This window comes from Propithecus coquereli, unplaced genomic scaffold (assembly GCF_000956105.1).
Source record: "Propithecus coquereli isolate 6110/MARCELLA unplaced genomic scaffold, Pcoq_1.0 Scaffold153, whole genome shotgun sequence".
NCBI lineage: Eukaryota > Metazoa > Chordata > Mammalia > Primates > Indriidae > Propithecus > Propithecus coquereli.
The window spans coordinates 6,614,203-6,638,505 of NW_012139747.1; the positions used below are offsets into that span (position 1 = coordinate 6,614,203).

Sequence of the window (24,303 nt, forward strand, 5' to 3'; positions counted from 1 at the left end):
AACTCCTGAGCTCAAACAATCCGCCCGCCTCGGCCTCCCAGAGTGCTAGGATTACAGGCGTGAGCCACCGCGCCCGGCCCTGTGTCTGATTTTTGAGCCTGGTTCTACTTTTTACTAGCTATGGGACTTTGGGCAAGTCACCTTTCTAAACTTCAATTTGATTATCTGTAAAAATGGGGCCACAGGGTCAGTAAGATTAAAGAGTGGGCATACTAGTGGGTGTTCAAGTAAGTGTTAATTTTCCTTGTTTGCCTATGGTCCTATGACCTGCCTCCAACATGCTGAGAAATTTAAGGCAAGAGGGGAGTTCACATTGCCTGGGACTTTATACAAGAAATTTTGATCAAGTCCTCAAAACAATAAAAAGAAGCCTTGACTCTTCAAGCAAGGCCCCCTACCTCAGATAATTTTAATCGTATCTATCTGACAAGACCTATCTCCTGTCTTAGTGGTATCTGGAGAAACTTCCTGGGGTCAGGAAGTCCCTACTGAAGGACTGGAATTTGTCAAAATGGCTCAACCACCCACCCTATCGCCCTCCTTGCCAAAGGCCCCCCAACCCTGTCTGCCCAAGAACCATACGGAAAAGCCACCCTCTGTGTCTCGTGCTATTTCATCCAGCTACAAGCAGGAGCCAGGAGGCTGGCCCCTCCTGGATCTCACTAGCGGCACCTGCCCAGAGGCCGTGTGGGCACGTGCCTGCTCCCACCATGTCCCCTCTCCAGCTCCCTCTGGCTCTGGATGGGCCATCATGAAAGCTTGAGCAGCACGGATTAGGTCCTCTTCCCGCAGGCCTGGGACGGGCACAGTGGGGATGCCAGCGATCATCATAGCCAGGGTAAGGATGCAGATGTCAGGCTGGGAGCCGGGCTCCTTCCCCCCTGCTTCAGAAGGTGTCGGCAGAACCCCTGGTGACAGCCCACACAGCAGCAGGGGCCCAGGCCTGCTGGGGCCACCCAGGTGGGGACCTCTGCTTCTGGAGCAGCCGTCCTGCCAGCCCAAGCTCTCCGGCTGCCTCACATGGGGGAATTTGTGGCAGTATCGGCTGTACTCCTTCCTCCGCAGCATCTCCCAGCTAGCCCCCCCAGGGCAGCCCCTGGCTTCCGGCATTGCCAGGGCTGGGCCCCAGGCCTGGGCAGCAGGTGCTACCTGCTCAGCTTTCTGGCCTACTCCACCAGAGGCCACCATCACTGGCTCTACAGGACTATAGAGGCGAAAGGATGAGCCTGGAGAAGCAGCCCCACCTGCAGAGAATGAGATGGAATGTTATTCTTGGTCTCTTTGAGAAGGAGGCCCTGAGGGGCAAGGCACAGGGGCAGAGCTCCTATGGGCATAGGAACAGAAGCAATTAAGACCAACCCACAAAGACTGTCTAGAGATTGGGAAAGGGGTGTTACTCATATCTATACTCCAGTCCCCAGCACTGAGTAGGTGATGGAGAAGTGTTTGTTGAATGAATGAGGGGGCAAGTGGGCAGTTATTGATTGGCAAGGACTTTCGGAATGGCTTTTCTTCTAAGAGGATCGACTCCAGGGCCAGCCCCAAAATGCCCAGCAGAACCTCCACCTCCCCAGAGCCAGAAAGCAAATTCTCAGGGGAAGTTCCAGGTGCCCCCCCTCTCACCTTGACCAGAAGGCAGAAGACCTGGACGAGTCTGTGGAGACACAAAGTAGGACATGGCTGCCCCAAAGCCCCTATTTGTGAGGGAATAATCATCTGCCTTCTGCCCTAGCCTCTCCACTCTTCCCGAATGTCACCTCATAGTCCCTCCCCTTTATACCTGGAACCCACCTCACATCATTGACCTGTTCATTCTAGAACCCATACATGACAATGGGATGGGGTTAAAAGAGCGCTGGACCAGGACCTGGATGTTCTAGGTTCTTTCCCTTACCGTGGGCAAGTCACCTGGACGGTTTTCTTCCTTGATCTGTAAAGTGGGGATGATAACTGCCCACTACCTCAGCAGGAGTTGTGAGGATGAAACGAGATCATTTGTATGGCAGCAAATGATCAGAGATGGAAATAAAGGAGACAAGTGCTTTGTGCCCTGCAGCGTGAGGCCCAGGGTCAGGCCCAGATGTCAGTATTTTTCAAAGTTCCTCCAGTGACTATAATATGTGCCAAAGTTGGAACCGCTATTCTAGGAAAATGCTTCTCAATGCTGGCTGTACATTAGAATCTCCAGGGAGTTTTCACAAAAAACGTCTAGGCCTAATCCCCTAACAAATCAGATGAGAATCTCTAGAGATGGGGTGTGAGACATCAGCCCTCTGTATCCCAGTGACTCTGACGAGTAGCCAGGGACCACTGGTCTAGATGACATCTAAAATGCTCTCACCTGCTGACCCAGAGTGATTCTAAAACAAGTGCCTCTCACAGGCTGTAGGGGCAAGGAGACCCTCCAATGATCAGAGTGTCAGCATTAGCCGTGTTTATTTCTGGCCCTGCCTGGCAGCAGTGTGGCCAGCTTCAGACCAGCCACGGCTCTGGGGCCAGGATGCGCTCCTGTGGCCCGGCTCCAGGGGGCTGCAGGCCTTCACTCGTACTTGCAGAAATCCTTAAGTCCTTTGGGCAGGTGGAGTCCATCAATGGCCAGCCGGTGCACCACACTCCTCTGGATCACTAGGCGGCACAGAGTCTGCAGGGACGGCACTGTGGGAAGACGGTTGTCAAAGGCAAACAGAACAGGAGAGTGGATCTGAGGCCGAGGCCCGGAAGATCGAGGTCTTGCCCATTAACGTGGGCAAGTCCTTTTTGCCCTCTGGGCCCAGCCTGCTTCATGGGGCCGTTCATGTGGCTGAAATAAGCAGCTCTCCTGAGAACTATCACAGTGCCACAACCCCGTTTCTGTCTTAACACTCAGCATAACCCCTTCTCCTTTCACTTGGCTTCTGGGGGGAAGGTTAATGTCTGATTTGCCTGTGTTGACCACAGCCTGCAGCACAGGCCTGGCAGAGTGGGTTCCAGTTCATTGAATTCATGAAACATGAGCAGAGTTATAAATAAAATGCTTAAACGGGCTATAATGAACCAGACCTCAGAATTAAGAAGCTCTCAGTCTGGGGTCTGTGATGCCTCTAAATTGGTATGCCCAAATCTATGAGCATTTTTCTAATGAAAGAGCACACAAAAGCTGGGCACAGTGGCTCACACCTGTAATCCTAGCACTCTGGGAGGCTGAGGCAGGAGGATCACTTGAGCCCAGGAGTTTGAGGTTGCTGTGAGCTAGGCTGATGCCATGGCACTCCAGCCCAGGCAACAGAGTGAGACTCTGTCTCAAAAAAGAAAAAATCGCTTCTCGGCCTTTTGGTTAAGATCAAGTATAAAGAGTATACAGTTCTCAAAGAGGCCCAATCTAAAATTGACTTAAAATCCCTGCCCTAGGATAATACAGAAAACATTGTCAAAATGAAGAGAGAACTTGTAGGGCATCTTAATCAGCTAAGGTGGGTAGACTAAGGCCCAGAGCTGGGTAGTGACTTGTGCAAGATCACAGGCAGAGGGGCAAATTGAAACCAGATTCTTCCACTTCTAAACTAGTGCTGGACAGACCAAGGCCTATCTAGCTGCTTAGGGAGTCCTAGCAGGTTCCTGTCCCCACACTGGGCCAGGTGGGGTCGCTGCCCACGGGGCGGGATACCTACAGCCATACTCGAGCTGGACCAGGCGCACGCTCTTGGTGGAGGCAAACACGTCCACCACCGCGTAGAGGGGTTGGGCAGCTGGTAGCCCTTTCGCGCTTGGGCCCATGTCCTCGCCGTTGATGACGATGTGCATGTCGGCGGTGCCATCCGGGAGTGGACAGAAGAGGACGCCCAGGCGGCTATGGCGCGCGGTCGGAGGCAGCACGTTCAGTTCGTAGAGCTGGTCCAAGAGGTGGCTGTAGAGCCCTGGCCGGCTGCGGCCCACCAGGCGGTCCCGGGGAATGCGAAACTGCTCAATGCACAGATATGGTTCCACCAGGAGGGTCGGGGGTCGGCTGGGGGCCGCTGCCTCTGTCTCCGGGTGGCCCTCCTGGGGCACGCGGTTGTGGTGGCGCGTGATGGCGAAGACCCAGGTGTGGCCGAGGCTGACCAGGTCGGGTAGTGAAAACTCGGGCACGGCAGCCAGACTGGCAGGGTCCAGCGCAGTCAGACCGAGGCGCAGATGCCCGCACCAGCCTAGCTCTTTCTCCTCGATCTCCACCAGGAACAGCTGGCCCGGGGCCAGCGGCTCGCTACTGAAGCACACGCCGTGGGCGAAGCTCTCCACGCGTGTGGCCCGCGTCCCAGTGGGGTCCACGCGGATGTTGGCACCGTGCACCCGGTGGAAGCGGGTGGGTGGGGGTGCCGGGCGTGCGGGTCCCCGGGGTGCACTCAACTCCACGGGGTCGGAGGCAGCAGCCATCTCCCAGCCATGAGGCGGGCCAGCAGGCGCCAAAAGCTATTTTGGGCGGCGGGCTCAGACGGTGACCACTAGGGGACCATGTAAGGCATTTCCCCCACCCCAACTCCCTTCCCCAAGGCTCTGCCCAGGGGTCCTAGCGCCGCTTGCTCAGCCATCCCGCCTAGAGCGGGCCCCCGGGAGGCTGGGGGAACTTGGCAGCCCTCACCAGGATCATCTGATCGCGGGCGCCGGGGACTACGACCTGCGAGGCCTCCAGTCCTTGACCCAGCATTGACCGCCACGCCCCGCCGGGACTAATGAGGGGGCCAGGGAAGACTGTCACGTGATGTCGGCTCCCACGTGACTTGGAGTACACATGACTTCCAGTCCCCGGGCGCCTCCGGGAGAGCTAGGACGCAGGGGAGCCGAGGTGAGAGTGCTCCGGAGGCTGGAAGGGAGGATCCCTGAGCCCTGGGTCTGTGCGCGGCGGAGGAGGCTCAGCGGGTGGGAGCTGGGGCTGGAGCGGGGGCTTCCCGCGCCGCTGGGCCGCCAGCTCCTCCCCGGGGCGGCTTCGCCGAAGCGCTGAGGAGCGAGTAAACAGCTGGCGCCCGGGATGCCTCCCGCAGATGGTCCGAGCCGCGCTGTCGCCGCTGTTCCTGCTGCTGCTGCTCGGATCCTCGGCGCCCCGAGGCGAGGCTGCCCCCCAGCAGGACGAGATCCAGTCCCTCCCTGGGCTGGCCAAGCAGCCGTCTTTCCGCCAGTTCTCCGGCTACCTCAAGGGCTCCGGCTCCAAGCGTCTCCACTACTGGTCTGCCGCCCTGCCTCCCGGGGCGGGACTGGGAGCGCGGCGCTGCGAAGCCCGCCGAGGGGGATGGCGGATGGTGGGGAGTTCCGAAGTCCCCTGAGGGCGCCTGGGAGCCGGCAGAGCTGGGAGGGGCCCCTGCACCCGTGCCAACCCTGTCGCGACACCCCTCCCAGGTTTGTGGAGTCCCAGAAGGATCCCGAGAACAGCCCTGTGGTGCTTTGGCTCAACGGGGGTCCCGGCTGCAGCTCCCTAGATGGGTTGCTCACCGAGCACGGCCCCTTCCTGGTGAGTGGACAGCGGCGTTCTCCTTCCGTAACCCAAGAAAGAGAGAGGGAAGGGATAGGCCCCGAAGGGAAAGCCTGGGAATGAGGACTACGATTTTCCGAAAATGTTTTCTTCCTCCTGAGCCCGTTTTTTCATCTATCCCATTGGCTTGACCGCCTGTGCCTCACAGGGGGTTTTGCCCACTAGTAAAGGGCCTAGCGTGGTGGCCGGGCTCCTCCACCTTCGTGGCCCTTGGGACTTACTGGACCATTTCTTTCCTCCTCAGGTCCAGCCAGATGGTGTCACCCTGGAGTACAACCCCTATTCTTGGAACCTGGTATAGCCGGAGCGGTGGGTCCTGTGGGGCGTCTGGCACCTGGATGGGGTGGGGGACCCTCTTCAGCTCCTTTCCTCCTCCCTTCTAGATTGCCAACATGTTGTACCTCGAGTCCCCAGCTGGGGTGGGCTTCTCCTACTCTGATGACAAGGGTTATGCAACCAATGACACTGAGGTGAGGTGCCTGCCCATCTGGCCCAGGCTGCTTGGTTCTCCAAAGGTGGTATGATGTGGGGAGAGACAGCCTGGCCCCGGAGTCCGTTTCTGGCTCTGTCGCATGCTGTGTAATGTGGTTGTGGCCAAGTCACTTCCTCTTGCACAACAGGGTGGGCTAATGTCATTGTCTCTGAGATTCCTTCCAGCTCAAATACGAGAGCCTCCTGATTCCCTCCATCCTCCCATCCCCAGGTTGCCCAGAGCAACTTTGAGGCCCTTAAAGATTTCTTCTGCCTCTTCCCGGAGTACAAGGACAACAAGCTTTTCCTGACTGGAGAGAGCTATGCTGGCATCTACATCCCCACTCTGGCTGTGTTGGTCATGCAGGACCCCAGCATGAACCTCCAGGTGCAGAGCAGCTGCAGGAGGGCCGGGGCGGGGCGGGGCGGGGGGCGGGCACCTTGTAGCTTTGCGGTTAGCAAACTCAGACTGGTCAGCGTTCCCATCCAACCCAGCCTCCTTCAGAACCTCCCTGCCCTATATCTGCTTGCACACCTCCCACAACAGGAAGCTCACCTGTCAGGCTGCCAGCTCTGTTCTTTACATTGAGTGGCTTGCCCCACCCACCCACCCTGGGTTTCAGCTTCCAGACTGCTGAAGGTCTAGGTGTAGGTCAAGGGAGGCTCCTCCTCTTCACCCTCCAGATGAGCTGAGCACCCCGGGTGTTTCACAGGGGCTCGCCGTGGGCAATGGGCTCTCCTCCTATGAGCAGAATGACAACTCCCTGGTCTACTTTGCCTACTACCATGGCCTTCTGGGGAACAGGTATGAAACAGGGGCAGTTGGGCAACCTATAATGTGGGGCAGGTGGGTCACGAGATCTCAGGTCTGTCCTCCAGGCACAAGATATCCCAGGTCCTGGTCTGGTTTATGAACGGAGGTGGGGACGAGGATTGTTGGAAGGGCTTGGTGCTAACAGCCCTAAGAGCAGAGATCAGAATTTAGAGGGACTGAGGAAGGCTGCCTCTGTGGCCCTGGGGTAGCTTTGGGAACCAAGTTTGGCACCCCCCACATCACACCCTGTGCTGTCTTTCCTAGCCCCCCAGGGTCAGGTTCTAATGGGAAGTTGGCAGAATGGGGAGGGGGGTGCTCACCCCCTGCCCACCATGGGCTGACACACTTTCCACCCCAATCTTCTACAGGCTCTGGTCTTCCCTCCAGACTCACTGCTGCTCTCAAAACAAGTGTAACTTCTATGACAACAAAGACCCAGAATGCGTGACCAATGTGAGTTTCTGCCCCCACTTTGCATCAGCCCTGCCACCCCTAATCCTGAGAACAGGACCACATCCCCTCCTTGGGGACTCCCTGTCCCCCATCCCCATTGCTATCTATTCTGCACCTTTCAGCAGTTTGGTGTTCTCTGGGACACGTGTCTGCGTGTGTATTCTCACCACCACCACTTCCTGTGACTTTCAGGGCAAGGACTTCCTCATATAACATCCGTGAAGTACCAGGCATTGTGCTGAACTCTGTTTATGTCGATTTTTAATCTTCAGTCTTCTCCTTCAAAGGAGATCGTACTGTCCACATTTTCCAGATGAGGAAACTGAGGTCATGAATTTTGAAGTCACTGCCTGAAGTCACAGTGCTATGAAATAGTGGTGTTAGGATTTGGACCCAGGTCTGAAAGATTCCTTTGGTCTCAGTTTCCCTACCTGTGAAAACAGTGGGTGAAGGGTGATACCAAGAGGTGAAGTATGGGAGCAGTAAATCTTGGGACAAGTTGGTGAGGTCGTGGAGAAGTCAGGGATCCACAAAGCATGGTGGCTTGGTGTGTCATTGCAGCTTCAGGAAGTGTCCCGCATCGTCGGCAGCTCTGGCCTCAACATCTACAACCTCTACGCCCCATGTGCTGGGGGGGTGCCCAGCTATTTAAGGTAGGTAGTGCTGTGGTGCCCCTTGGGCCAACCCCGGCCCCATCCGGAGGCTCAACCCCACACCCTGACTGTACTTGCAGGTTTGAGAAGGACACCGTCGTGGTCCAGGATTTGGGCAACAACTTCATTCTCCTGCCACTCAAGCGGGCGTGGCATCAGGTGTGCAAGGGCACGGGCTTCCTTCCAGAGGGCTGGGGCGGGGCAGGGAAGCGAATACCCCAACGCTGTGTCTGTGTCCCCCCAGGTTCTGCTGCGTTCTGGGAGTAGGGTGCGCATGGATCCCCCCTGCACCAACACCACAGCCGCCTCCACCTACCTCAATGACCCTTATGTGCGGAAGGCCCTCCACATCCCCGAGCAGCTGCCCCGCTGGGACATGTGCAAGTGAGGTTCTGTGGCCACTTGTGGCGTGGCGTGGCGTGGCAGGCTGTTGGGGCTTATGGGCATCGGAAAGGTTCCCAGGGATCGTCTATTTAGGGTTTCTCGTGAAAGTAGTTGTCGTGCAGGATGTTTAACATCCCCGACCCCTAAGATGGCTGATACTCAGCCAGTGCATCCTTAAGTGGCTACACTGGTCGTTAAGAGCTATTAGTTGCGTGGTATTTAGTAAATAGCTGCCATCTCGACGCCCACTCTGATGCCATCCCCAGCCACTCAGATCTCCTGTGACCCAAGTTAAAGGGTGATGCCTGGCAGAGTAGGGGCCACTCGGGTCCGTTCCGATTAGTCAGTGCCCATGCTCTACCCTATCATATGCTGTCACTGTCACACCTGTCAGCCCCTAGGCACTAAATGCCATCGCATCCCAGTCATTGTAACAACCAAAAAGTGTCCCTGTACCTTTCTAAATGGGGGTGGACTGAGGCTTTCTGAATCCCAGCCCCCCATCTAGGTCAGTCCTAGAGAGGTAACACACCCAAAAAGGGAAGTGAAACCCAGTTGTCTGCCTCCTAGGTTGGGGCTGGGGTAGGAGAGACGGTCTGATCTGTTGACTCTTTCTTCCCCCGACTGGTCTTCCCTGGGGCCTGCCCCTGTGCTCCTGGCAGCTTCCTGGTTAATCTGCAGTACCGCCGGCTCTACCAAAGCATGAACTCCCAGTACCTGAAGCTGCTCAACGCACAGGTGAGTGGGGACAGCACAGCTGGATCCACTAGCAGCCTGGCAAGCTGGGGGCCCTTTGAGAGTTCCCTCCAGGACAAGGGAAGCCAGAACTCTGAGAGGCGAAGTCACTTGCCCAGGGTCCTGTGGTTGGCAGGATTTGTTCCCACCCCATGCTGCTCTGCTGTAGGAGGCCAACAGGTCTGCCTCAGTCAAGGAGCTTTTAGGGTGAGAAGAGCTGGTTGGATCATGTCAAAAATGGCAAACAGAGGCCCAGGGTGGGAGAGGACCTTGTCCAAGGCTGTAGCACAGCCAGGCTAGGACAGGTTCTGTCCCACACAGTGGTTAAGAGCAAGGACTCTGGCCGGGCGTGGTGGCTCACGCCTGTAATCCTAGCACTCTGGGAGGCTGAGGCGGGCGGATCGTTTGAGCTCAGGAGTTCGAGACCAGCCTGAGCAAGAGCGAGACCCCGTCTCTACTAAAATTAGAAAGAAATTAATCGGCCAACCAAAAATATATAGAAAAAATGAGCCGGGCATGGTGGCGCATGCCTGTAGTCCCAGCTACTCGGGAGGCTGGGGCAGTAGGATCGCTTGAGCCCAGGAGTTTGAGGTTGCTGTGAGCTAGGCTGATGCCACGGCACTCTAGCCCGGGCAAAAGAGTGAGACTCTGTCTCAAAAAAAAAAAAAAAAAAAAAAAAAAAGAGCAGGGACTCTGGAGTCAGGTGGCCTGGGTGCAAGTCCCTTTACTAGCCATGTGATGCTGTGCAAGTGTCTTAAATATCTTGAGCCTCCGTTTCCCCGTCTGTAAAATGGGAAAATAATGATATCTACCTTCATAGATAAAGTGTTTAGTAGAGCTCTGGACATGCAGTAAGCAGTCAGAAAACATGAGCCTGTCCTGGTTCATGCCATTTAGCTGGGCCTCTTGAATTCCCTTGTGGGAAGTGCTTGAACCAGGGATGGGCCGGGGCCTGGGCTTGTTCCAGAGCCGTCATTCTTCCCCATCTTGCTCCAGAAATACAAGATACTGTTATACAACGGAGATGTAGACATGGCCTGCAATTTCATGGGGGATGAGTGGTTTGTGGATTCCCTTAACCAGAAGGTAAGGCAGGGCTTCCTGGCCCCAGGGTGAGGTTGGGTGTAGGGGCAGGGGGCGGCGGTGCCTGGGAGTGGCTGGCCGACAGAGGGCAAACCTGGAGAGTGGTTCCCGCCCCGAGGTCTTGCTGGCAGCTGTGAGCAGGGCTGCTGTAGGCCGATGTATTTCACCTGCAGATGGAGGTGCAGCGCCGGCCCTGGTTAGTGAACTACGGGGAGAGCGGAGAGCAAATCGCTGGCTTCGTGAAGGAGTTCTCCCACATTGCCTTTCTCACCATCAAGGTAGGCCGGCCTGGCGAGGGAAACCGGGCCAGAGGGGAAAGAGCAGGACCCACCCCCTTTCCCCTTGCCTTCCTTTATGCTGGGTGACCGTCTGGCCCCTGTAAGGGCAAGTTTTTTGGGGAGGAGAGGGGCTGGGAAGAATAAAGCTCCCTGGGAGGAGGAATTACACGAGGAGGGCGTGGTGGGGGCCAGAATCTCGCAGAGCTTTGCTCCTCAGGGCGCCGGACACATGGTCCCCACTGACAAGCCCCTGGCTGCCTTCACCATGTTCTCCCGATTCCTGAACAAGCAGCCGTACTGATGACCACAGGGACCAGCTCCCTACTGCCGGATCCGGCCCCTCCCAGCTCTCCCACTAGGAGAGGTCCTCCTTTATGCACAGGGGCAGCCTGAGCCTCCCACAGATCGCCCAGGGGCAAGTTAGCACTTTATTCCTGCAGCAGTCCCTGACTGGAGTGGCCTGGCCCCCTCCCTGCTTAAATAATGCCCTTTTTGATGCACTGATCCCATCCCAGGAACCCAACAGAGCTCAGGACAGCCCAGGGGGAGGGGGTGGACGGACTATAATTGACGGATTGACTGATTATGGGATTAAATTGAGCACAGCTTCAAACCCCATCTTCTCTGTGGCACTGGGGCTTAGGGTGGGCACTACAGGCAGTGGATGTGGGGTGGGAGGGGCTGAGAGGGATGGGAGTCCTGCATGCAGCCACCAGGGTCGGGCTTGAGGGCTCAGACAGCTGCCGTGGAGGCTGGGGTGGAGGCCGGTGGGGCACTGGTTGCCTGGACGTCCCTGGCATTGGCAGGCCGGTTCTTCTCAATCACCTCTCGCAGCCCTTTGGCAAAGTGGAGGTCAGCCCCGATGGTGAGGAAGCCCTGTGCGGTGGCACAGAGAGGGGGAGTCTCATTTAGTCATTCAATTACTGAGGCTAGAGTTTAGAGATAAAGAGATAAGAGTTCTTGGCCTTCAGGGGTTCTCAATCTAGTGGGAGAGGCAGAGCAACAAGGCACTTCTCATAACTCTGTGTCAAGGGTGCTAAAATGGAGGCTTCAGGAACACAGACTGGGCGTCAAGGAGGGCTTCCTGGAAGAGGCGCCCTCTTAGCTAAGACCTGAAAGATTAGTAGGCATTGGAGTGGTTTCGGAAAAGAGTGTTCCAAGGGGAAGGCATGGCCTGTGCAAAGGGCTGGAGGAGTGTGATGTAAGATTAAAATGGAAGGGGCAGTTGGTAAGGGAGAAGCTGGGGTCAGGCCGTGGAGTGTGGAGGGTGCTGGGGCGCCGCAGAGAGAGGGGAAGGCTCTGCCCTCCGTCCCCATCATTCCCCCACTCACCACATGGTTCGTCACCACCTCGCGCACAAAGTCGATGCCCTCGGGCAGGGGGATCTGCACCCCGTGCCAGGTCCGCTCTGTGGGTGGGAGCAGCTGGCTCAGTCTGGGCCCACCCAGCTGACCCCTCCTCCCCTCCTCCCCTCCTCTCCCTCACCACCCAGCCCTACCGTTGAGCAGGGGCATCACCCCGATCTGCAGCATGGCCTTCAGAGGGGCCTGGAGCGGGATGAGCTGCGGGGGAGGAGGGGTGAGGACAGGACGGCAAGTGGGTGGGGCTTGCCTTGGCTGCAGCCCCGCCCCCGCCCTGGTCCCCCGTCATGCCCAACTCACTGCCAGTGACTCCAGGGCAGACTGGTTCGAGTAGATTCGGAACCTGTCGGAGAGAAATGAGCACGGTGAGCCCAGTGGGTAGGAAGCCTGGAAGCTCCTTCCTCAGGCCCACCAGAGGTCCCTGAGTTGCAATCGCAGACGTCCCACCTATATACACCTTTCCAGGTGGGAACCCTTGAGCGAGTCATTTCTCCCTCTTGGGGTCTCCATTTCTCCAGGTCTGCCACTTTCCATTTGTTGAGCATTTCTATACACCAGACTTCTGCCGACAGCTTTGCTGGCATTATTTATTTTATTTAAAAAAAAAAAACTCAAAGTATGTACTCCCTGTCAGATACTGAGCATGTTTAAAAAGTTAAATATTAAAATATCTTAAAATACAGTGCCAACTGATTTATCCTCATAACAATCCTAAGAGTAGGCACTATTAGGATTTGTACTTTATAGATAAGGAAAATGAGGCCCAGAGAAGTTACTTGCCCAAGGTCACACAGCTGGTAAATGTCAGAAACTGCCTCTAGAATCAAGGCTTTTAAACACTACCCTGCATTATCTCATTTAACCCCCTAGAACAGCACTGTCCAGTAGAATCGTCTGTGAAATGCTCGGTGTCTGCACTGTCCACTGTGGTAGCCACTGGCCACATGTGGCTAATGAAACATGGCTTAGAACAACTGAGGAATTATCTAATTATAATTAATTTAAATGTAAACAGTCACATGTGGCTAATGTCTACCATACTGGACCACACAGCCCTAGAAAGTAGATGCTACTTGTCCCTGTATTTAACACATGAAGGAAGTGAAGTTTAGATAGATAAAATCATTCATCTCAATGTCACAAAGCTACGTTGTGCTGAGGTTTGTCAAACCCAGGTTCTTACCATCTTTGCTGTGTGCCAGTGGGTATGTTACTTAACCTTGCTGGGCCAGTTTGCTCAATTCTCATAGTACCTGCTCTCCCTGCCTCTGGTTGTGATAGGGGCAGGGGAAGTGACGCTTTAATAAAGCACTTCTGTGTGCATTCACAAAGGGACCCTGGCTCTCCCGTGGCCTACAGCTGTGACCGAATCTACGCTCCACCGTCCTGTGGGGGGTTGTGATTCTCCCGAAGATAACCGAGGTGCAAAGAGGTTAGGGGCTTGCCCAGGGTCCCCAGGCATCTGCCTACCTGCGCAGGTCCAGCTGCGTGCGCAGCACCTTCCCCCGGAGGGCCATCTTGGCACTAAGACGGGCGTCCTGTGGGAAAGCGGGGAGGTGGCTGTTACCCAACAGGTCTGCAGCCCACTTCTCCCCATGCCCAACTGGGAGCACCCACTCTGGGGCTCACACCATGATCATGCTGGACAGCTGGACCTCAGGCTGGTTGGGCGGGACCATGGCAATGGTGACGCTGGCAGTGACAGAGATGGTGGTGCCCGAGGGCTTGATGGTGCATCGCGGTGGGGCTGTGACCCGCAGCTCCAGCTTCAGTGGGGAGTCGATCACTGCTGGGCTCTGGGGACAGAGGGGGGAGGGGCATCAAGTTCCCCCTGCTCTGTTCCCTTTAGAGCTCCTACAGAGGAAGAGGCAGGAAGGGGGGCGGAGCTTCTGCCCTCTGGGGACCCTTAGATTGCAAAGAGGAAGACTGGTCTGGTTTCCAAAACCCTCCAGATCTGCCTTGAGCCTCTGTGCCTTGGGCCATGCCAAGGGGTCTCCCTTCTCTTTTCTTTTTGTTTATTTATTGACAAAAATTTTTTTTATTATTTTTTTTTTAGCCTGTTGCCCAGGCTGGAGTGCAGTGGTGTGATCATAGCTCACTGTAGCCTCAAACTCCTGGGCTCAAGAGATCCTCCCTCCTTAGCCTCCCAAAGTGCTGGGATTACAGGCGTGAGCCACTGTGCCCACCGGATGTTAATCACTATTAAAGCCCCTACACTTGCAAAGCTTGGGTTCTCGACAATCCTCACAAAAGCTCTGTGAAGGAGACAGGGCAGGAAGCAGCAGTCCCCTTCCACAAGACTTGGAAATAGATTGACAAAGTGAGGGGACTTGGCCACAGGCAAGAGGCCTGGCCTTCTGTCTCCTCCACGGCTGCCTCTGGGGACCTCCACCCACAGCCCTCCCTGGTCCCCCATTGGTGTGCCCCCCTCCTGCCAACACTCACCAGCAGGACGATGCTCCCAAAGTAGGAGGCCCTCAGCAGCATGTCCAGATCATGGGGCACCTGAACAGGGGAGTTGGGGGTGAGACAGGGTCACCAGGACCTCCATCACAGGCTCCCTCTCACCTGTCCCATAAATGGGCCCAAACATACCTTGTCCCCCACCAGCGACAGCCGCAGGGCCCCTGCCCGGAAGTAGCTCTCCATGGCAGTGTCAAAGAAGAACTCAGAGAAGGCCACATACACCATCCGCTCCTCCTCCTGCAGCTGGGGCTCCACTGCCTGGTTGGGGAGGCTCCAGTTCCCCTCGGCCAGGGGAAAGAAGGCCCCCTGGGGTTGGGGGCTCAGGGTCAGGATCAAGGCAGACCAGCCAGCACCCAGACTGACAGCAGGTATCTCCCAGCCCTACACTAGGCACCGTGGGATGATGGTGGTGGGGAGTTGGACCCAGCAGCTGTTCTTGGGGGACTCACAAGCACATCTCTTAAAAGGCATTGGAAGGAGGCCAGCTGGAGCGCTGCAAGGGGGCGAGCCCCTCAGACTGGAGAAGGGAAGGTCAGGAAAGGCTTCCTGGCATTTGAGTGGGCTTTGGAGGCTAGAGGCAGTAATAACAGCTATCGTGTGTATATACCGTACATAGCAATTATGCCATGCCCTTTACATAGATCAACTCCTTTAACCCACATAACAACGTGGGTTTTCTTATTTACATATGAGGAAACAGGCACAGAAAAGTGAAGCCACTTCCTGATGTTCGTGCAGCTGGTCAGCGGCAGAGCCAGGGTTTGAATTTCAGGCTCTGGAACTCCCTGCTACACTGCCCAGGAGGAGCAAAGGTAGTAGTTACACACTAGCTATGTGGCCCTGGGCAAGTGATGTCACCTCTAGGAGCAAGTCTCCATGTCCCTACGATGAGAGTAATGTTCACGCGGGGTTGTGGCAGGATGAAATGAGATTGTGTGCACAGAGCTTTATGTCCAACTGCTTCGGGGGAGGTTAGGAAAGGCAGTGCGAGAGCAGAGGGCCGTGTGTGGGAAATAGTCGCAGAGAAGCAGGATGAAGTTAGAAAGGTGGGGCCAGGTAAGATCAGCCAGCTTCAAATGCCAGACCTGGGAGGCTGAACCGAATTCAGCAGCGGGAGCCACAGCATTCTCAGTGTTAGGCGTGGCTCCTCTGAGCTGTGCTTTAGGAAGATAAAACCAGCAACTTAGGGGACAAGAAGGAGTCTGGTGAGGAGGTCAGAGGTCACACGCACACCAGCCCAGGCAGCTCACCCGGAAGTCCATGTCCAGATTGCTGGAAGCCACAGGGTCCTTTAGGAGGGAGTAGTCGATGCCAACGAGCTCATCCACGGAACTGCGTACTGCAGGGAGGGGCTCAAGTCATTCAAAGCTGTGTGATGTGGGTAAGGCGCTTAACCTCTCTGGGCCTCTATCTCAGAGATACTGGTGATACTTCTCTCTTAGGGTTGTTATGCGGGTCAGACTAGTTTTATGTGGAAAGCACTTAGTGCCTGGTGTGTACAAAGTGCTCAATAATGTTAGCTATTATTATTTTTATTTTTACTACTATTACCACTACAGGGGTTTCATCAAATCACTAAATAAGATGACATGAGATTCCTTTCCCTTGTTGGTTTCCCGTGCCTCCTCCTCCCCTTCCCATGCCCTGTGTGTTGGGCATGATGGGACAAGGTCTCTGCCCCACAGTAGACAGAGGTCACAGCTTAGGAAAGGAATTCATGTTAATTGAGCACCTATTAAGTGCTAAGACAAATGGGCACCCAACAATCAGCAAACATATTGAGAACCTTGACGACCATCCCCTCAAATAATCCTCAGAGCAACCCCAGGGGGCGGCATTGCCAGCCAAATGAGGAAACCAAGGCCCAGAGAGAAATGAGGATTAATACTTACCTAAGGTCACACAGCAAGTCAGCAGCAGAGGCCGCATTTGAACACAGGACTGTTTAAGCGCAGGGCTTGGAAGGGACCTACTCTGAGATGCTGCACGACAGCTGCACGCCCAGCCTCACCCCCACACCAACTCCGGGCCTGGCCCAGAGCGCCTAGCCTCGCCAACTCACCAGGCACGGTGTCCAGGAGGGAATTGAGCAGGACCATCCCTGCATGGTAGAGTACCGGGCAGATCTGGGAGGTCAGGGCCAGAGTCAGGGCCTTCTCAAAGAGAGGGCACACCCACCCTGCCACCCCCCCCCCGGCCTGCCACTGCCCACACCTGCTGGTTGAGGAGGAATCGCATCCCTGAAGTGATGAACGTGGAGAGAAAATCATACACCTTCCTGCGAGGCGAGGAGAGCCAGGTGAGCCCAGACCCTGCCCTGCCCCAATCCAGATCCAGGAGAAATCACAGTGACCAGAGAAATAGCGGGAGTGGGGACTCGTCAGCTTCAGCCTGAACTACCAGCTCCTCCATGGAGTTCTGCCGAGATCCGGGCCCAAGTCCCCTCTCCAGCCTGATTCTCAAGACCTCTTGACCTACCCTCCCCGCCCCACCGCCACCAAATGAGTCCACCCACAGTTCCTCAAACCTGCTCTGAGTATCCCCGCATGCATACACTTACTGACACCCCTCCCTTCCACCCTCTTGCTCCCACCCTGTATTTCCCCCTGTCTGGGCTCTGATGCTTCCTCTTCCAGGCAGTCTTCCCAGATCACTCTCCTCTGAATCCTCAAAGTACTTTTTTGGTCTCTTTCTCTCCAGGCCCCGATAACAAATGTTTTGTCCCTCCAGCTAGGCTCAAGCTCCTTTCTGCATCCTCAGGGCCTGGCATACACGCTGTTTGCTGAACAAATAAAACTGACAGTGTACTAACACCAGATGATAAATCCACCATCTTCTCTCCCCCACCCTCTTCCAGAATCAGACCAATGTCCCCTTCTCAGCCCAGGACATGGGACTATGTGGTTATTTTTGTTATTATTTAGAGCTAGCAATTATTGAGAACCCAGTGCACGCCCAACTGTGCATATTAATCCTCACATTGCTCTTACCTAAGTGGCTAGTGCATATCATATGCCAGGCACTGTTCTAAATATTTTTACATATGTTAACACAAATAATCCTCACAACAATCTTGTAAAACACGTTCTATTATCCCCATTTTACCAATGAGGAAACTGAGGCACCAAGCTTCAGTGACCTGCCCAAGTTCACACAGCCAGGAAGTGGTGGAGCTGAGATCTGGACCCGGCTGTTCTGATCCCCAAGCCTATGCACTTCGCATTGCACTATGCAGATGGGCTGTGGGACTCAAAGTGGGGGCACCAGGGTTGGGGACAGGGCTTACTTGAAGGTTCCCCCGAAGGCTGCGTGTATTCTGGAGACGGAGGCCTGGCAGGAGACGTTGGATACTTTCATCCGACCAGTGGGATCCCGGGAGAGCTCCAGAGCGGTGCGGATGAACACACCCTCAGCCGAGGCATTGATGTAGCCTCCATCGTAGCTGCCGAGGGAGGGTCATGTTCACCCCAGCTGGGAGATTAATCGAGTCTTCACTGCCCACCCACACATCATGATGCCTCCTAATAAGGCTTCTCTTATGCACAGTTTATCAGACATGCTACCAAGTCCTATCAACCCTTACGAAGTGGGTATGATTGTTCCTGCTGTATAGATGAGGAAACTGAAACTCAGAAAGGCTAAGGGATTGCCCACAGCCCCACAGCACCCCCAGCCCTCTGACCCACCCTCCACCACCAAGGGTGCTGGGTCCTCACAAGAACCAGTAGAGCAGCTGTCTGCGCAAGCGCAGCCCCAAGGAAGCATTGGTGATTTGTAGCGTCAGCTCCTGCTCTGGCCGAAAATGGAGCTCAGAAGATGTCAGCTGCAGCTCTGTGACTTTCACCCTGTGGGAGGCCCTCAGGTCAGATACAGGGCCAAGAAGAGGGGACCTCACCTAACCTATAGGAAATTCATTCCCTCCTCCTCCTGTCCAGCCCTGGGGAAGTTGGGGTGGCCGGAATGAATTCTTCTGTTGCCCCTCAAGTGCCCAACTGGGACTTGGGAGGCTCAGAGATTTGCTCCTCCTGACCCAGGTGTTAAAAGTGAGCTTCACCCCATCTCTCAGAAGTCTTGTTTGCACTCCCTGCTTGCACCCCTTCCCCTCCCACACCTGGGGTTGCTAGACCTGGTCTTTTAACAGTTATTTGACTTTGCTTCCATCACCTAAGCTCCGCCCCATATTCCAATTCCCCTATCTCCCCCATTCTAAACCACAGGTTTAGATCCCCCACCGCTCCCATTAACTCCACCCGCGCCTTAGACTCCACTCTCATCCATCAGCAGGTTCCTTGACTCCACCTTTTTGGTGCTCTCTGGCCACGCCTCACATCCGTTGGTCCTGCTTCCTTCTTGTTCCACCGACATTTTCTAGGCCACGCCCACCCGCCTGGTCCCGCCTGTGTTGCCTGGGCCTTTATCTTTTTGGTCCCATCCAGTTTCTTAAGTCCCGCCTCATCGATTTGACCACGCCCCCATTGCACTCAGCCACCCGTCTCCCGAGACCCCGAACGTATTTCCTAGGCCCCACCTCCACCTCCGAGGCCCCGCCCCTGACCCCCCACTTACTCCGAGATGTTATAGTAGAAGTGACCCTCTCTGCCCCGCAGGTCCGGAATGGAGATATTCTCCAGCTCTTGCTCCAGAAAGCGCAGCCCCTCCTGCTTCACTGAGGCAGCAGCAAGACCCTTAGGTCCCGCGCCCGCTGCTGGGGCGACCCCACCCCCACCCGCCGCCGCCCGTCCCCTCCCGCCCCTGCGCCTTACCCAGCTCCAGCGCCTTGGAGGTGACGCGGATCTTGCAGCCTGGGAGCTCCGCATGAGCGCCTGCCAGCAGCGCTAGGAACAGGGCCCGGAATAGGGCCATGGCGAGCGGGCCTAGGGGTGGGGTGGGGTCGCAGGAGTTATCCGGGCCACTAAAACCCTCCTTGGACGTCCAACCCAAAGAGGGGGCTGGCCCGGATCGTCACCCTCCAAATAACTCTTCGGGGAACTTGGAAACGGTAGTCTTGCCTCCATTTGGCAGATGCGGAAACTGAGGCTCAGAGAGGCGATGCGACTTGCACTCTGGCTCCCAAAGGACTTGGGGCACGGAGGAGGGAATGTCCTCGGTTCCCCCGTGCAACCGCCGCGTGACGAGTTTGGACATCCAGGCCCCCACACCCCTAACAACCTCCCCTTTCTTTTAGCTGTGGGCCGGCGCAGGCTTGCACGTCGCCATGGCAACGACTGCACGCGCATTCCCAGGGGGTGGCTAGCGGTTTCCTAGGCCCTGCGCCGGGGGAAGAGAGCGATTAGTCGGCGGACCGCGGGCTCTCGGTCTCCTGGCTCCCCCGGGTCCTAAATCCTTTCCATTAGGGATTCTGCCTGGTGCCCCCCATCTCAGCGCCCTCCTTCTTCGGCTGTCCTCCGCACCCCGGCCTCAGTGCACCACGCGGCTCGGCGAGGGTCTGGGGATGGGATGGGGACGCGCCCCAACTCACTCAGCGATAGAGCTGGAGGTCGGCGCGGTCACGTGGGGTGGCGGGCAGCGCAGGGGATCCGGCGACGGGGTCTGGCGGGCAGGGCTGTTCCAGCCGCCTTTATAAAGCCAGGCCTCCCCGACCCCCCTCCTCTCTCCGCTCTCCCCTCCTCCCTCCGGGGCTGGGAGGGGACGGGGCGGGACGCTGGCAGCCCAGAGGGTAGAAAGGGCTGTACAGAACCCCGTGACAAGCCCGGCCGCTGTCTAGGCAAGTGGGGGACCCAAGCCCAGCAACAGGGAGGGAAGTGCAGGAGTCAGCCCGCTCAGCCCCAACCATCCTGCTTCGCTGGGGCCATGTTTCAAATTACAGTTACTCATCTGTTCCCGCGTGGTCTTGAGCAAGTCACTTCACTTGGGTCACTGAGCCTCAGATTCCTCTTCCAGCAAAATGTCCATGATAGAACTACCTCTTGGGCCTTTATTGCAACCCAGGGCCAGGCACGAAGTCAATGCCCAAGGCACATGTATTCTCTTCCCTTCCACCTACAATCATCTCCAGACCTCTCCTTGCCTGGCTTTGCTACGGGGCTCCCCGCCCCCCTCCCCCCCCCCCCCGCGTCTGTATCACAATCTGAGGACTATAAGGGTCCGGAAACCTTTCCTACTTGGGAAAGCAAGTCCAAGCAAACGCTATCAACCCAGGAAGCACCACGCAGGCAGCTGGAATCACCCCCAGGGAGGTTTGCCCTTCTCCAGGACTGTGGATCTTTTCGTGAACTCTTGGAGCAAGATTCTCTGCACAGTACCTCCACCCTGCCTCCACTCTGCTGCTTAGGGGTTCCCAGCTCCCAGCACAGGGCACAGAGTGGACACTTGCTACCTTTTTGTTGTCAGATGGAAGGAAGCGGAAAGAGGAAGCAATAGTGATGTCCATTGAGCATGTATCTAGCACCACGCACTTACCTGCGTAGAATGACCTACTCTTCCGGATTTGCCTGGGAATTTCCCCATTTTGAAACTGTTGCTGGGACCCCACTGGGTCCCAGGCAAACTAGGATGGTTAATCGCCCTAGTTCTAGGTTAACTTATTTAACCTTGATAACCTGTGAGCCCTCTTTAGCAGGAAACTAGAGGTTGAGGCCATTCTATGGCTGCTGTTGGGGAACCCATAGACTGTTCATGGAAGAGTGGAAGCTGGGTTTTATACCCCAGCGGTTAAGCGCTTAGACTCTTGTGTCAGACCAGAGTTCACATCGTAGGCTGTCAATTCTTAGGTGTATGACCTCGGACCCTTACTTAATTAAGCACTCTGAGCCTCAATTTCCTCATCCTGGAATGGAATGTAAGGTTTGGGGTTTTTTTCTTCCTTTCTTTCTTTCTTTTTAGAGACAGACTCTTGCTCTGTCGCCCAGGCTAGAGTGCAGTGGCCAGATCAAGCTTACTGTAACCTTGAGCTCTCCAGCTAATTTTTAAATTTTTTGTAGAGATGCAGTCTTGCTGTGTTGCCCAAGCCGGTCTCGAACTCCTGGCCTCACACGATCTTCCCACCTTGGTCTGTTAAAGTGCTGGGATTACAGGCATGAGCCACCCCATGCCTGGTCTAATTTAAGGTTATTCCAAGAGTAAATTAAATGGGCATAGCGCATGTGCTGGGATGGTACATGGCACACCATTAGTGCTAAATAAATGCTAGCTGTTATAATTAGGGGTGCATACCACAAATAAACAAGGCAGAAAGAGTATATGAGGGGAACACAGAAAGTGCTAAGGATATCCAGAGGAGGAAGTGCTTACACGCCTTTGAACTCTAGTAACCTTCCTGGAGCATGGCTCAAATAGGAAACCGGATGGATGTTAGTTTTCTTTCCTCTCATTTTCAAGACACAGTCTCTCTTGGTCACCCGGGCTAGAGTGTACTGGCATCATCATAGCTCACTGCAACCTCAAACTCCTGGGCTCAAGGGGATCCTCCTGCCTCAGCCTCCCGAGTAGCTGGGATTACAAGCCTATGCCACCGCGCCTGGCTAATTTTTCTATTGACCTCAAGCGATCCTCCCACCTCAGCCTCCCAGAGTGCTAGGATTATAGGTGTGAGCCACTGCGCCCGTCCTCCTCTGATTTTCATAACAGAAATGCAAGCTTCATCTGTGTATCATTTTTATGTCTTACAAGGTCTTGTCCTCTGCAATTCACTGTCCCCACAACAGCCCCAGCGAGTTCTAAATGTAGCTATGTGACCTTGGGCCAGTATTTAACCTCTCTGGGCCTCAGTTTCCTCACCTGTAAAATGAGTATAATCAAAGTACCTCCCTCTTACGATTGCTTGTGAGGATTAAATGAGTTAGTGCATTCAAAGGGTTTAATAAGCAGTTCGCATTTAGTAAGGGCTCAACAAATGTTAGCTACAATCATTAGCATTATAAGCTATAAGTGGCTTTTCATCACTCCTGCTGCCATGCCCGGGTTCCCAGGCGTGTGATAGGACCTCTCTCTGTCTCATCACTCACCTCTTTTCACTCGGCTCCAGCCACACTGGCCTTTCTGTTCCTTGAACATGCAAATTCTTCCTGCTCAGGGCCTTTGATTTGCTGTTCTCTCTCCCTGGAATGCTTTTCCACCTGATCTGCCTTGTCATTCTGGCCTCAGCCTAAATGGCACTTGTTCAGAGAGGCCCTCCCTCCCTGCCTATCCAGCAGTTCCTCTCAAGCACATCAGCCTGGTTGATTTTCTTTATAGATCTTATTACGATTTAATATTTTTTCTTTCTTGTTTATTGTCTGTCTCCACGAGAGCTGGAATTTTGTTCAACGCTGTGGCCCTCGTGCCTAGAACAGTGCCTGGCATACAGTAGGTATTGAATAGATACTTGCTGAGTGATTGAATTGGTTTGGCGTCCTTGAATGTCCCTGGGGAGCAGGTGATATCTACACCATCCCAGGATCCTTCTTCAACTCCTGCACCTTGTCAGCCTCAATTCAACAGTCTCAATTCGGCCCTGACCTGGGCTGGGGCAGGAGAAGATAAGTCACTGGCCTTGACTGCAGGGACTTACCCACTCAGCCTGCCCCTCTCCATTGCATGGGTTTCCCCTGCCCCCCAAAACATATCGTGCCCTCAGCCCTCACTCTTCAAAGCAATGCTGGCAGGCGTGCAGCCCAGGATGGGCTTTGACAGTCTCCCCGAGTCCTCACCACTTGGCTTGAGGGATGGAGGGATCAGAATTCCCAAATCCCACTTTCACTCTTGGCTTTGAAGAGGAAAGGGGAAGCTTCCCAGCACCCAAAGGGACAGGGAAAAAAATGGTTTTCCAGCCTCGGTGGTATACCCAGCACAGCAACATTGCAAAAAACCAAGATGGCAAAGCAGTTAAGTGCTTTGAATCCAGACCGACCTCGTGCAAATCCTGCTTCTGCCTTTCTCTGGAGCAGATGTCAACAAGCTTTTCCTGTCCAGGGCCACATAGTACATAGTGTAGGCTTCGCAGGCCCTGTAGTCTCTAGAGCAGCTGCTCAACTCTACCTCCGTAGCAGGAAAGCAGCCGTACACAACATCTAAACGAACGGGCTGCTCACTTGATTTAGCACGTGGGCCATAGTTTGCCAACCCCTGTTCTAGAGGAAATAAAAAAGTAAATCTTTCTGAACCTCACTTTCCACATCTGTAAAATGGGGATGATCTAGTACCAGCCTACCTTCTTGGGTGGCAGTGAGGATTTAAAATGGTGAAGTATATAAAGTGCTGAACCTGGTACTTGGCACACCAAAAGGCTCAATAAATGGTTCTGATTATTAGCATTAACTAGTTGTTTGACAAAGAATATGTTTTACAAATATTAGCTCACTTAAACTTTGTAACATCCTGTAAGATAAACATCATTATCTCCATTTTACAGATGAGGAAACTGAAGCCCAGGGAGGTTAAGGCATTAGCTCGAGTCAGTCTGGCTCCAGAGCCCATGTTCTGAACTACTACACTCTGTTGTCTCTCTTTTTTTATTATCCCGTGGAATCCTCACAGCAATCCCTTGAGATAGCCATTATTGCCCACATTTTGCAGATTGGAAAACTGAGGTGCAGTAGAAGGACGAAACTGGTCCAAGTCAGTAAACACAGACTTCATTGGCCACACGATACCAAGCTGGATTTCTGCCCAAGGTGTCACTATGCGTAGCCTTGGCTCCCTTCTCCCGCTCCCAGTCTCCAGCTGTGTTTTCTTTGGATCCCTGTATGGCTTGGAGAAGCTGCGCACCCATCGCCCCTCCTGACCACTCCCCAGCCCCAGGGCCCACCCAAGCGATCCCTCAGGAAATGACCCCCTTCCTTCTCACTCTGCCTGAGCCCATGAGCACTGCGATTTGTGTGCCTGCGTGGGCCAGCATGTGAACACGTGACAGAGAACCCATGGAATGCAGGGAGAGGTGTATGAGGACAGATGTCAGACCAGAAGACCCTGATGACGTCTCCCCAAACAGACACAATGACCATATGTTTCCAGAATACAGCTGGACACAACAGTCGCCACGGGGGCTGGACACTTATGAAATGGGGAGAAGGGGCCGGGCGCGGTGGCTCACGCCTGTAATCCTTGCACTCTGGGAGGCCGAGGCGGGCGGATTGTTTGAGCTCAGGAGTTCAAAACCAGCCTGAGCAAGAGTGAGACCCCGTCTCTA

General features: G+C 55.0%; 4 protein-coding genes across 5 annotated transcripts; 1 reads left to right on the forward strand and 3 right to left on the reverse strand.

The window, feature by feature from the left end:
- Window positions 1-601: 601 nt before the first annotated feature.
- SPATA25 (spermatogenesis associated 25) lies at window positions 602-1,704 on the reverse strand. The gene is made up of 2 exons (XM_012640450.1): window positions 1,624-1,704; window positions 602-1,244 (listed from the first exon to the last, which is right to left on the reverse strand). The coding sequence occupies exons 1-2, from the start codon at window positions 1,676-1,678 to the stop codon at window positions 622-624; spliced, it is 678 nt and encodes a 225-aa protein (XP_012495904.1). The 5' UTR covers window positions 1,679-1,704; the 3' UTR covers window positions 602-621.
- A 713-nt stretch (window positions 1,705-2,417) lies between these two features.
- Window positions 2,418-4,704, reverse strand: NEURL2 (neuralized E3 ubiquitin protein ligase 2). 2 transcript variants are annotated; one of them, XM_012640457.1, is made up of 2 exons: window positions 3,648-4,704; window positions 2,418-2,655 (listed from the first exon to the last, which is right to left on the reverse strand). In XM_012640457.1, the coding sequence occupies exons 1-2, from the start codon at window positions 4,387-4,389 to the stop codon at window positions 2,540-2,542; spliced, it is 858 nt and encodes a 285-aa protein (XP_012495911.1). In that variant the 5' UTR covers window positions 4,390-4,704; the 3' UTR covers window positions 2,418-2,539. The 2 variants fall into 2 exon arrangements, with proteins under 2 accessions (XP_012495911.1, XP_012495912.1); XM_012640458.1 differs by having other exon boundaries at window positions 2,578-2,666; window positions 3,645-4,389.
- Window positions 4,702-10,963, forward strand: CTSA (cathepsin A). Its single transcript, XM_012640456.1, has 15 exons — window positions 4,702-4,798; window positions 4,995-5,176; window positions 5,347-5,458; window positions 5,724-5,774; window positions 5,863-5,949; window positions 6,183-6,338; window positions 6,664-6,755; window positions 7,133-7,217; window positions 7,779-7,870; window positions 7,951-8,029; window positions 8,115-8,254; window positions 8,917-8,992; window positions 9,986-10,075; window positions 10,246-10,350; window positions 10,568-10,963. The coding sequence occupies exons 1-15, from the start codon at window positions 4,745-4,747 to the stop codon at window positions 10,649-10,651; spliced, it is 1,485 nt and encodes a 494-aa protein (XP_012495910.1). The 5' UTR covers window positions 4,702-4,744; the 3' UTR covers window positions 10,652-10,963.
- Window positions 10,895-19,939, reverse strand: PLTP (phospholipid transfer protein). Its single transcript, XM_012640455.1, has 16 exons — window positions 19,657-19,939; window positions 18,941-19,051; window positions 18,744-18,843; window positions 17,894-18,022; window positions 17,464-17,619; window positions 16,392-16,455; window positions 16,240-16,303; window positions 15,428-15,516; window positions 14,307-14,483; window positions 14,157-14,216; window positions 13,343-13,507; window positions 13,182-13,249; window positions 12,012-12,054; window positions 11,849-11,912; window positions 11,682-11,758; window positions 10,895-11,226 (listed from the first exon to the last, which is right to left on the reverse strand). The coding sequence occupies exons 2-16, from the start codon at window positions 19,038-19,040 to the stop codon at window positions 11,083-11,085; spliced, it is 1,500 nt and encodes a 499-aa protein (XP_012495909.1). The 5' UTR covers window positions 19,041-19,051; window positions 19,657-19,939; the 3' UTR covers window positions 10,895-11,082.
- Between the last annotated feature and the right edge of the window lie 4,364 nt (window positions 19,940-24,303).